This window comes from Neomonachus schauinslandi, chromosome 10 (genome assembly GCF_002201575.2).
Source record: "Neomonachus schauinslandi chromosome 10, ASM220157v2, whole genome shotgun sequence".
NCBI lineage: Eukaryota > Metazoa > Chordata > Mammalia > Carnivora > Phocidae > Neomonachus > Neomonachus schauinslandi.
The window spans coordinates 114,754,560-114,766,714 of NC_058412.1; the positions used below are offsets into that span (position 1 = coordinate 114,754,560).

Sequence of the window (12,155 nt, forward strand, 5' to 3'; positions counted from 1 at the left end):
GGGGAAAAAAAGACAGACATGGTCCTTGTGCATATGGAGCTTACGATGTAGAGAGAGAGATAGAATTACACAAATAATTATGTAATTACAACTTGGATAAGCACTATGAAATGCAAGGTGCTGTGGGGGGTGTAGACAAGGGGTGTGTAGCCTAGTCTGGAGGATCAGGGAAATCTATCATGAAGTGTAATCCATAGGAGTAGCTTATTCATTGGAGGTATTGCGGGTGCCTCTCAGGCCTCTGGCATGAAGTGGGCAGATGAAGTACTGTTACTAAGTTGGGGAAGCCTAGGGGATGAGATATTGCGTGGGAAGAGCATGAGCTTGGGGGGGCACCTGGGTGACTCAGTTGGTTAAGCATCTGCCTTTGGCTCAGGTCATGATCTCAGGGTCCTGGGATTGAGCCCCATGTCAGGCTCACTGCTTATTGGGGAGTCTGCTTCTCCCTCTCCCTCTGCCTGCCACTCCCCCTGCTTGTGCTCTCTCTCTCTCTCAAATAAATAAATAAAATCTTAAAAGAAGAAGAAGAACAACAACAACAACAACAACAACAACATGAGCTTGGCTTTGGCCTTTTTCAGTTTGGAAACCCTGTGAAACATTCAGGTATAGATGTGGAATAAGCAAGTGGTATTTGAAATTGTGGTAATGGGTGAAATCTCTTAGTAAGAAAAGAACAGAAAGGGAAGAGGGCTTATCACTGCCATGAGAAACTCCTGGATTTAAAAGTCCAGTTGGAGGACATGGAATTAGACCAGGAAGCTTGGGATGAGGAACCAGAGAGGAAGGGAGGAAGGTCAGGAGAGTGTAATAAGGCCAAAGCCAAGGGGAGAGTGTGTTTCAAGGGGGAGACTGTCAACTGTGGTGGAAGTTATGAACAAATCAAGTAGAAGTTATTTGGCTGGCTGGCCCGGTGGAATTGACGTCCAGTTTCAGAGGCCTGGAGCCTGAGAGGACTAGGCCAGGACTTCCTAGAAAACCCTCCAGAGGCCACCACAATGTGTTGCCTTGGACAAGTGGTCCTCATACTCTTTTTTTCACATACCACCAAAATAATTTTGATAAATGATGTCACTCTATAATTAAAAGATGTTTTCCTGAAACTGATATTTTTAAAAGTCCCTTTGTTACCTCCAGGATTTTTTTTTTATTGCCTTGGGCAATATACCCTAGTAAGATTCAGGGTGGGCCAGGGATATACCTTTCTTATGAAGACTAGCAGAACTACAGTTAAGAAGGAAAATCCCCAGGGCGGGCTCCCCACTCAGCGAGGAGTCTGCTTCTCCCTCTCCTTCCGCCCCTCCCCCAACTCATGCTCACACTCTCTCTCTCTCTCTCTCTTAAATAAATAAATAATAAGAAAAAGAAAGGAAAAGCCGTTTGGAGCCTCATTTCCAGGAACTTTCTCAGGTAGAGTACATATGGAAGTTGAGGATATAGAAATTAATTCCCTTAAAAATACCAGTGCATGATTACCTTTTGAGAAATCTTCATGTATCATAGGGATATTGCATACCTCCATTTGGAAGCCAGATTTGCAAAGGAGTAGGGACAACCTAAAGCTACTGTCAGGTCCTTGGAACCTAGAACTGACTGATGGAGCTGGCTGGCCCTGATGAAATCAGACCCCGATTTTATTTTATTTTTATTTTATTTGTTTGTTTACAGACCCCCATTTTAAAAGCCTGAACTTGTATAAGGAGATTCAGAGATAGGTGTGGGCGGTTTGGGGGGAATCCTCCAAGGGGCCTTCAGGCTCACGCATCTCCCACCACTCCAGGGGACCATCTTTAAACCAGATCATGACTCTCAAAAGCAAGAGCCAGCCATCAGGGCCTGTTGTCCTCAGTGAGATTAGAGTCCAGCCAGATTTAGCAACACGAGGGCGAGGTGTAACCTGGAAGCAATCTGACTCATTATTTAGCACACCCACCCAAACTCATCCACTCCAACTCATTCATTCTCTCAAATCCCATGTGCTACGCAACGGGTGAGGTGCTAGGGTTACCAAAAAATCATAAGCCACAGGCCAAGCCCCGGAGAAGCTCCGAGAGAGAGACTTTTAAACACGTAGTTGTGATTCATTGGAAGGAAGAGTGAATAAGGCTTGGTGCAAGAGCTGGGGGAGCACCAAAGAAAGAGCATCTTGGGTAAGAGGGTTCAAGGAAAACTTCCCAAAGCAGGTGACATTTGAGTGATTTCTTGACAGGCATGTAGTGCATCAGTTAGAAAAAGAGAGGGTGGTGACAAGGTGGTTCAGGTAGAAAGAACAGCACGCCATGTTTGCAGCCCGTGGCAAAGGGGTGCTCGACCACTGTGGTCACCCAGGGACTCACTCTTAGAAGGGCCCCCATCCTTGTTCCAATGCTCTGCTGTCACTCTCTTGGAATCTTAATATTTTTTTAACCAAGGGCCCTGCATTTTCATTTTGCACCAGGCCCCGCCAATTATGTAGCAGGTCCTGCAAGGGGACAAGACGAAAGCAGGGAGACCTATTGAGAAGCTATTCCTGTTGTCCAGGTAAGAGATAATGAGGGGCTAAATTAAGATCATCTTGTCACAACAGCACTACAGACCCACATTATTCTTTTCAACACCTATCTAGTGTCCCTCTGTTTAGATGCAGCTGTTTCTACAGTTGGAAAATATTTAGGCTGATTTTGATCTTTTGTAATCACAAAGACTGCTGCAATGAATAATTTTGTACATTTGTCCTTGTACACGTGTAAAGATTATCTCTCTAGGATCAACTCTCAAAATTAGAATTGATGGGCCAAAGGTATGCTCATTTCCAAGGCTGACAGGCATTGCTAATTTGCGCTCCAAAGAAAGCATACCAATTTATACCCCTTCCAACAGTACTTTTATTATACCCTCATTAACACTCTGTAACATCCAACTTTTTGATATTTGCAGTCTTGTTGGTGAGAAAGCAAGAACTCATTGTTCTAATTTGCCTTTCTTTAATCATAAATGAGGTTGGTCATTTTTAAAAAAAGATTATGACTCCATTTATATTCTGTTAAGAGGAAACACATTTTGCCATTCTTGAACTGGGTTATAGGTTCTTTTCTTATTGCTTTCTAGGAGATGTCTTATGTTAAGAAAATTAATAGTGGGGCACCTGGGTGGCTCAGTCATTGGGCATCTGCCTTTGGCTCAGGTCCTGGTCCCAGGGTCCTGGGATCGAGCCCCGCATCGGGCTCCCTGCTCGGCGGGATGCCTGCTTCTCCCTCTCCCACTCCCCCTGTTTGTGTTCCCTCTCTCGCTTTGTCTCTCTCTGCCAAATAAATAAATAAAATCTTAAAAAAAAAAAGTAATAATAAATATATTACCTGTTCTATTGTTTGTTTATTTACTATATATATATAGATATATAAAATTTTTGCCATGCAAATTAAGGCCTAAAGTTTTGAGACTGCCCACCTAAGTGAACCGCTTTTCCTTCTACCTTCATATTACAATATATGCCCTTTTTCAGGGAATGGCCTTTAGAGACTATTACAGTTACTTTTTAAAAAGTAACCCTGCTTGTGCTCTCTCTCTCTGACAAATGAATAAAAATCTTGAAAAAAAAAAAAAAGCAAAAAAAAGTTCAATTCATATTTGTTTATTTTTCTAATAGATAATCCACCCACATAGTTAAAAAGTCAAAGGACACAAAAATGTAGACAGTGACAAATCTCCCTGTCATCCTGTCCCCCTGCCACATAGTTCCCCTCCAGGAAAGCAATTACTGTTCTCAGCGCCCTGGAGATCCTTCCATATTTTACACATAAACAGGCCAGGGCACACAATTTGTTCCCCATTATCACACAAATAATTTTTAATAATTTTTTTTTCATTTAAGATTACATTTTGGAAAAAATTTCCTATCAGTTCATTAAGTAATTCATTTTTTTTAATGGCCTCATAGGGTTTCACTGAATATACATGATTCTGAATACATTCATAAGGGGAAAATCTAAGGGGAAAATACCCCTAAGTCATTGGATTTGAGGCTGGATGTTGAGACAGAAGTGGGGAATTGAACTGGGGCTTCTGTACATTCTGAACAATCAGACCCTTTCTTTCCTCCACGCCTCTACCTTCCCATCTCTGCCAGTTAAAATTTCGCACAGTCTTCCATTGCTTATGCATGGTAATGAGCAACATATATTGCAGGTAAAACATTTAGTGTAAAAAACATCATCTGCTTATATAGGCTCATCTCAAATGCTACTTCCTTTGTGAAGCTTTCCTTGAGCTCTGTGATTTTTTCCAGCCAGAGTGACCTCGCCTCCTTGTGAAATCCTATAGGAGGTTTTAATGTGTTGTGGTTATTTGTCACATCTTATATGTGCTCAAGTCTTCACTGTTTTACCTGAACACTGTCTTACTCACCCCAGTACTTTCCAGAATGGCTTAGTAATGTTTATAGAATTTCTGAGGTAATTAATGAATGAGCAAATGTACAAAGAGTTAAGGACATAAGGTTTTATGTCAGACATTTGGGGTTTTTCCCTGGTTTGGCTGTTTTCTGGGTGTGTCATTGGGTAAATCACTTTTCTTCTCACCCTTTCCTTAGACTCCACATCATAGGACAGTTGTGAGGATTAAGGGATATAACGTAGATAAATTGTGCTGTGTGTAATAAGCCCTCATTATATGTTAGCTGCCATAGTGGGAATTCAGAGGAAGGAGAGAAATCAAGGAGACTCCCTGAGCTGGATGGTGCTCTCCAGCCTCCTGTCTATATTTCCTTTCAGATCCCAAATGAGAACTTCACTTTTTTCTATTCCTGTATTTTCTTTTTGTCTTTATCTTTTGGGTAAATTTGTCTGGCTTCAGGTCTAAGGCACTCCAGCACCAAGGGCTGCTCAACTGTTTCCTGTCTTTATGAGAAGCAAGGATCTCTACCCTATGGTTGAGCTAGCAGGTTAGTTTCTTCCTACCCATTGTTAAAGAAAAAAAATTCAATGACACTTAGGGAAGACTTTATTCATGGGAGGGGGAAGATCACCATAGGTATAGGGTCTACCGCAATGGAATTTTGCAGTGGGGGAGAGAAATTAGGCTCAGTTATGAATACAGCATGAGCAAAGGGGGGGGGGGGATTTATAGTCAAGGAACAGAGCGAGGGTCAAGTGATAGAAAATTACTAAGAAGAAACATCAGGGGTCAGGGGGATTCTGGCTAAGCAGACCTACCAGGATTCTTGCTGAAGACAGGCCAGGGTAATCAGGCATCATTGGGGAGACAGTGGAGGATGAGGGACCTAATCAGATAGCAAGGTGATCAGATAGTGAAGGGGGAGGGTTTCTGGATAAATTGAGTTAGCAAAGTTCTTGCTAAGACCAGATTTTTTTAAAGAAGATTTTATGTATTTGAGAGAGAGTGAGAAAGAGTGCATGAGAGGGGGCAGGGTCAGAGGAAGAAGCAGACGCCCCACTGAACAGGAAGCCCAATGTGGGACTCTATCCTGGGACTCCAGGATCATGACCTGAGCCGAAGGCAGACGCTTAACCAACTGAGCCACCCAGGCACCCCGCTAAGACTAGATTTTTACAAGATTTTTACAAGTGCACACAGATGGGCCTAGGAGAAGGTTGAGAAGCCTGACTACAATTTGGTCAAGCAAAGAATCTTTGTCATCGAATAGAAGGCATTCTGATATCAGCAACGGGATCTAGAAACAGACAAAGTTCCATGGGAGCATAAAGAGCACAGAGTCTTGGGGTTTCAGGAACTTTAGTTGCAGTAGCCTTATAACTCACCTCCCTTGTATAGGAGGAGTGTTGTGAGGGAAGCATCCCCCACCTGCTGGACAAAAAGTAAGTAACCAACAAATAAATGCAAGTTCCCCTCTAATCTCTTGTCCACACTGGTACTAAATTTACACTCCTAAAGGCCCTCTCCTTCCCTCTTCCTGTGGATGAATTCTCCTCACAGTCAGCCTCTCTGTTTGCACACTTGCATTCTTGTGGACATTGTTTCTGCATTCTCCCACTCTCTCCTGCAGCAGCAATTTTCCCCACTCCACTGGATCGTTCTAGGTCAGCTTATAAACATTATTCTTCCCATCAGGAAAACAAACAAAAACAACCCTCTTTTGACTCTACATCCTCCTGCAGCTGCCACACATTCTCCTTCCCTTTATAGCAAAATTCCTCGGAAAGGGTGTATGTACTCAACATTTTCAATTCCTCTACTATGCCCTCTTGGACTTATTCCAACCAGATGTTTGACCCCCTACAAACCACCAAAACTGCTCATCTCAAGATCACCAATTGCTCCACATTGGTCAATCCAATGACTGTTTCTTAATCTTCGTATGATAATCTGTAAGCAGCATTTAGTATAGTTGATTACTCTCTTTTCCTTAAAACACTTTCTTCACTTAGTCTCCAGGATTTCTCACAATTCTGGTTTTCTTCTTTTGTCTCTTCCTTCCCAGTGTCTTTTTGATTCCTTTTCATTTTCCCAACCTCAACATATTAGATTTGCCCCTGGGATGGAGTCATCAAAACTTCCTTTCCACCAACATTCATCTCCTGAGTAATTGTGGCTGATCCTTCGGCTTTTAAATCCTATCTTTTTTTCTGAGAACCCCCCAATTCATATTCCAGTCTAGACCTCTTTCTTGAAGTCAGACCCACATATGAAACCATCTACTTGCCACATCCACTTGGGTGTTTAATAGACATCTCCCACTTAACATGTCCCAAACCAAGCTCTTGATAGTTCTCTTCAAACCTGTCCTTCCTGTGGCCTTCTTTGTGTCAGACAACAGCGACTCCACTCTTGTAGTTACTCAAATGTTTGGTGTCGTTTGACTCTTCTTTTTTCCTCATACCTCATATCCATCCATTGTCACGTTCTGTCAACTCTACTTTCAAAATCTATCGAGAATCCAACTACATCTCCCATCCCTGCTTGGACCTTGGTCCAAGCCACCATCATCCTGCATCAGGATTACTGCAATGGCCGCCTAGTTAGACTTCCTGCCTATGGCCTTTCAACCTGCTCAGAGTGCAACAACCAAAGTGATTCTGTTAAAGGTAAGTCCGAAGATGTCTCTTCTATTCTCAAAATCTTCCATTGGCTTTTTTATCTCAAGAAATGTACCTCCCCTCCATAACCTTCCTCTCCTAATACTCTCGCCCTTCTTCCACTCCAACCACACTGGTCCTCCATGTTGTTCCTCAAACCTGCCAGGCATGCTCTTGCTTCAGAACTTTTCCCCTTGCTCTTCCCTCTGCCTGAATTCATTTCTCCCAGATACCTGCAGAGTCCACTCCCTTATTCCTTCAGGCCTTTACTGAAAACTTACTTTCTTACTGAGACCTTCCCTGGTGACCCTATCCAAAATCACATGCACACACACACACACCTTTCAGCTTTCATATCCTAGTTCCTGGCTTTTCTCAACAGCTATCACTATCTAATATACCATATACATTAATTATTTTGTTTGCCGTCTGTCACACCAGTATAATGTAAATTCTGTGAAAGCAGGGAGTTTGATTTGTTTACTGCTCTATCCCAGTACCTCAAATCGTGCTGGGCACATCAAGGTGTTTAATAAATATTTGTTGAACAATTTTTTGAAATGTTATCATGTCACTCCTTTATTCAAACCCCTTCGGTGAGGTCCAGCTGCTCAGAACAGGGTTCTCAAACCTTTTAGTCTCAGGATCTCCTTTATACTCTCTTTTTTTTAAAAAAAGATTTTATTTATTTATTTGACAGAGAGAGACACAGCGAGAGAGGGAACACAAGCAGGGGGAGTGGGAGAAGGAGAAGCAGGCTTCCCGCTGAGCAGGGAGCCTGACGTAAGGCTCAGTCTCAGGACCCCAGGATCATGACCTGAGCCGAAGTTAGACGCTTAACGACTGAGCCACCCAGGCGCCCCTCCTTTACACTCTTTTTTTTTTTTTTAAGATTTTATTTATTTATTTGACACAGAGAGAGAGAAAGAGAGAAAGAGCACAAGCAGGGGGAGCAGTAGGCAGAGGGAGAAGCAGGCTTCCTGCATGAGCAGGGAGCCCGATGCGGGGTTCAATCCGAGGACTCTGGAATCATGACCTGAGCCGAAGGCAGTGGTTCAACCAACTGAGCCACCCAGGCGCCCCGCTCCTTTACACTCTTAAAAATTATTGAGGACTCCAGAGAGCTTGTGTTTATGTGAATTATATCTATTGGTCATTACCACTAGAAATCAAAGCTGAGAAATTTTTAAATATTTACATATTAATTTGTTTCAAATAACAATAAATCAGTTAACATAAATAACACTTTTATGAAAAATGGTTATGATTTCAAAAAAATTAGTGAGAAAAGTGGTATTGCTTTACATTATTTATTTATTTATTTATTTATTTATTTATTTTTAGCGAGAGAAACTGCAAGTGCAGGAAGGAGCAGAGGGAGAGGGGCAAGCAGGCTCTGCACTAAGCATCATGTGGGGCTTGATCCCAGGACCTCAAGATCATGACCTGAGCTGAAATCAAAAGTTGGAGGCTTAACCAACTGAACTACCCAGACGCCCCTGCTTTACACTTTGACAACCTGTTTATCATCTGACTCAATAGAAGATAATTGTATTCTCATGTCTACTTCTGCAATCTGTTGTGAAGCCTCAGAAAAGCCACACCATCCACTCATGAGGGAATGAGAGTTAAAAGGACAAACAAAGCTTAGTATTGTTAAGAAAATAGTTTTGATCTCACAGACCCCCTGAAAGGGTCTCAACCACACTCCAAGAGTTGTTGGCTTAGAACTTGAAGTCCAAACTCCTTAGCGTGGCATTCATATTTATCTGTACCTGTGGATATACAGTTCCTTTTTTGCACTCTACAGAGTAAATTCCTGCTGGTCCTTCAAGGCCCATCTCCCCTCCTGCCACCTCTAGACAATTAGTTGTTCCCTCCTCTCTACTTTCATAAAACTTTTCTTTTATAGGGGCACCTGGGTGGCTCAGTCGTTAATTGTCTGCCTTCGGCTCAGGTCAGGATCCCGGGGTCCTGGGATCGAGCCCTACATCGGGCTCCCTGCTCTGCAGGAAGCCTGCTTCTCCCTCTCCCACTCCCCCTGCTTGTGTTCCTCCTCTCGCTGTCTCTCTCTCTGTCACAAAATAAATAAAATCTTAAAAAAAAAAATCTTTTCTTTTATAGCACGTATTATGCTATCTTCCTTCTATCTATATGTGTCTATCTCCCCAGTTGATTATCTTTCTAAAGGAGGCAACTGTAACCTAATCTTTATATCCCAGCCCAGCTAGCACCCAAAAGATACTTAATAAATATTTGTTGAATAAAGAAATAAGAGAGGAGGTGAAGGGAGAAGGGATCCAGTTGCCTTACGGCAAGCTCTGGTATTGGCATAATGCGTCCTGATGAGATTATCAATACCCAAGTTTCTCCTAACATCTGCTCAGTTGACTATATAGTTTACGAAGTGAATCTCAACCATTTGTGTGGTCCATCTAATGAAGCGGAGAGGGCAGGGTCATTGTTTTACTTTACAAATGAGGAAACTGAGGCTCAAAGAGATTAAATGACTTGCCCAAAGGTGCACTACAAATTAGTGACAACCAATATTGGATCCAGGTATCTGGCTCTAAGTTCCATGCCTTTTCCATGAAAGAAGGGAAAAGAGAAATCTGTGCCCTGGTGAGTTCATCTGACAGTGTTACTCTAAAGCCTCCAAACCTCCTCTTGGGCTGGCTTCACAATGGTCTCTAGACCTTCTCTACTAGGGACCTACCTTAGGGTTATATTCTATAAGCATCCATTTGTTTATACCAATCTCTTCCTTCTTTATCATTAATTACCTACTGCCACCCTTGTCCACCATCCTTGATATCTGATTTGAATTTACTATTTCCTGCTGGAATGCACCCTCTCCCAAGCTTCCGACATTGGCTAATTTGTTGCTCTTTCCTCAATGTTTCCGTAACACTTCCCTCCCATCTCTGTCATAATTTAGCATGAAACCATGTGACTAGCTATGTCCCTATCTCCCTGCTAGACTGTGAGCAGGAAATTCAGTGGTGTGTATTCAGTCTTCAATCTCTGTGATCTCCTTGATACTGCCAAGCCCTCTTCATCTTGAAATGTTCCTGCCCTTTCCTATATACCCTATGACCCTGATTGCTCAATCTTTTGAGCACTCTTTAGACTGAATATGTATGTCTCAACACAGGGCCTGAAGTTTTGCTTTTTCCACTCCAATCTTTCAGTTTCAAATATCACATTGACCTCGAGGTTTCTAAAATGTCCATTCTCCACCCTCTACTGAACTCATTCCTATATCCATCTCAGGGATCTTACGGTCACTGCGGCCTCAGCAAGCCTAAAACTCTTTGTCATCTTTGTCCTTATGACACTCCATCTCTGTGAAGACACTACAATCCATCTTCCTGGACTTGTCATCACTCCAAACTCCTTTCCTTCTTTTTGGCCCAATGTCTCTTAAATCTCTCCCCCCAACCCTATCTTAGAAAAAAAAAATGTGTTCTGAGGTCAGGTTGCTTCCCACTCCGCCACTTATGAATCGTGCATATTTGGCAAACTTATTCAGAGCCTCTGCTTCCCTATTCTAAATTGGGGGTAATAATAGTATCTGTTTCACAGGGTTTATTTATGAGGATTAAATGAGATATAACACAGTAAAGGGCTTAGCCCAATGTTTGATACAAACTAGGCATTTAATAAGTGTTCACTATTATTGTCATCATTATTTCTTTATACCTAGACTATTGTAATAATCTCCAACTAATTTCTCTGCTTCCTCTGGTCACTATTCTGTACACTGGAAGGAGAACTAATATGGAACATTTATTAAGTGCCAAGCACATCATCTTTAGAGCAACCTTATGCATTAATACCAACATCATTTTGTAAAAATGGAACAGAGCCAATTTATGAATGTAAGTCTGATTCCTAAGCTTGTTCCCTTTCCACACCTCCAAATTACCAGGTAACCACAAAACACCATTTTCCACACGCCATCCTGCTTAAAAGAGCCTTCAAATGCCACCACCCCCATTTCCCCTCCCAAATTCATTAATATCCTGAAACTCACAGTCTTCTGCTTCCTTCACTCCCCCAGCACTTTCCTGTAGGATCCCTATGCTCCAGAGAATGGATCTACTGCCCCAACCACATCCTGTACACCCCATCTTCCTACCTGACATGCCCTCTCCATCCCCCTTCCCTTATTTAAATCCAGCCTTTCCTCAAGGCCTAGCTAGAGTCCCCCACCCCCTCCATAACACCTGTCCTGACTTCACCTGTCCCCCATCAAGGCTGTCCTGACCCCCGGAGCACCTGTCTGTATCCTTTTTGACACTTGGCCTTTGCTGCCCTGTATTTCACGTTTGCACACCAAGCTGTAAACCTCTACACTTCAGGGAATCAGCCTCCTTTTTCTTTTTTCTTTTTAAGTCCCAAGTAGCCCAGAACCCCACATATATATAGAAAGTGTTCAATACATATGGGTTGTTTTGGATGAAAGATGATCTTCCCAACTGGTTGATCTCTCTCCAACTAAGGGGGGCGTCTAGAGAATGAGCTTCACCTTAATTTCACGTAATGTCTCCCAGGGCTGCTCCCCCAAAACACTCCTCAAATCTATTCCTCCCTTTCCCACCCTCCCTGCCCTCCTTTCTCCAAGGCCGCCCTCTCAGACCCTCTCCTCCAGGGCCACCGCCCCCCTTAGCCCCCCGCCGTTACTCCAGAGCGGCTTCTCCGTCCCCCCCCCCAGTGCTGTCTCCCAGACCCCCCTCCTCCAGTGCCACCTCCTCAGACTCCGTCCCTCAGGGCTAGTCTTTTGGCTTCGGACCCCCAACCCAGTATACCTCCCCCGGAACCATCGCGTGGTTCTACCTCTGCGACTATTCAGTTTAGCCTCTTCCCCCTCCCTCAGGGCTGCCCCCAGACCCCCGCCTCCAGGGCCACCCCTTCGGACCCTCCCTCCGGAGCTGTGCTTCGGGCCGCTGAGAACCCCTCCCTGGCACCGCTCCCCGGCCAGTGCCCCAGGACTAGCCCGGAGCCGCCGCCCCCGCAGTCCGGCGCGGGTGCTGCCCCGGTGCCCCTGGCCGCCCCCCGCTGGGGCGGGGCGCGCGGAGGCGGGGGCGCGCTGGCGGCCGAGACGGCGGCGGCGGCGAAGAC

The 12,155-nt window shown here is 43.9% G+C and overlaps 1 protein-coding gene across 1 annotated transcript in view; it reads left to right on the forward strand.

Moving 5' to 3' along the window:
• The first annotated feature begins 4,902 nt into the window (after positions 1–4,902).
• MMP24 (matrix metallopeptidase 24) overlaps positions 4,903–12,155 on the forward strand; it is a 45,273-nt gene continuing 38,020 nt past the window's right edge. The window contains exons 1-2 of the mRNA XM_021689303.1: positions 4,903–4,918; positions 5,785–5,813. Coding sequence (XP_021544978.1) covers positions 4,903–4,918; positions 5,785–5,813 — 45 coding nt within the window. The remainder of the gene's footprint in view (positions 4,919–5,784; positions 5,814–12,155) is intronic.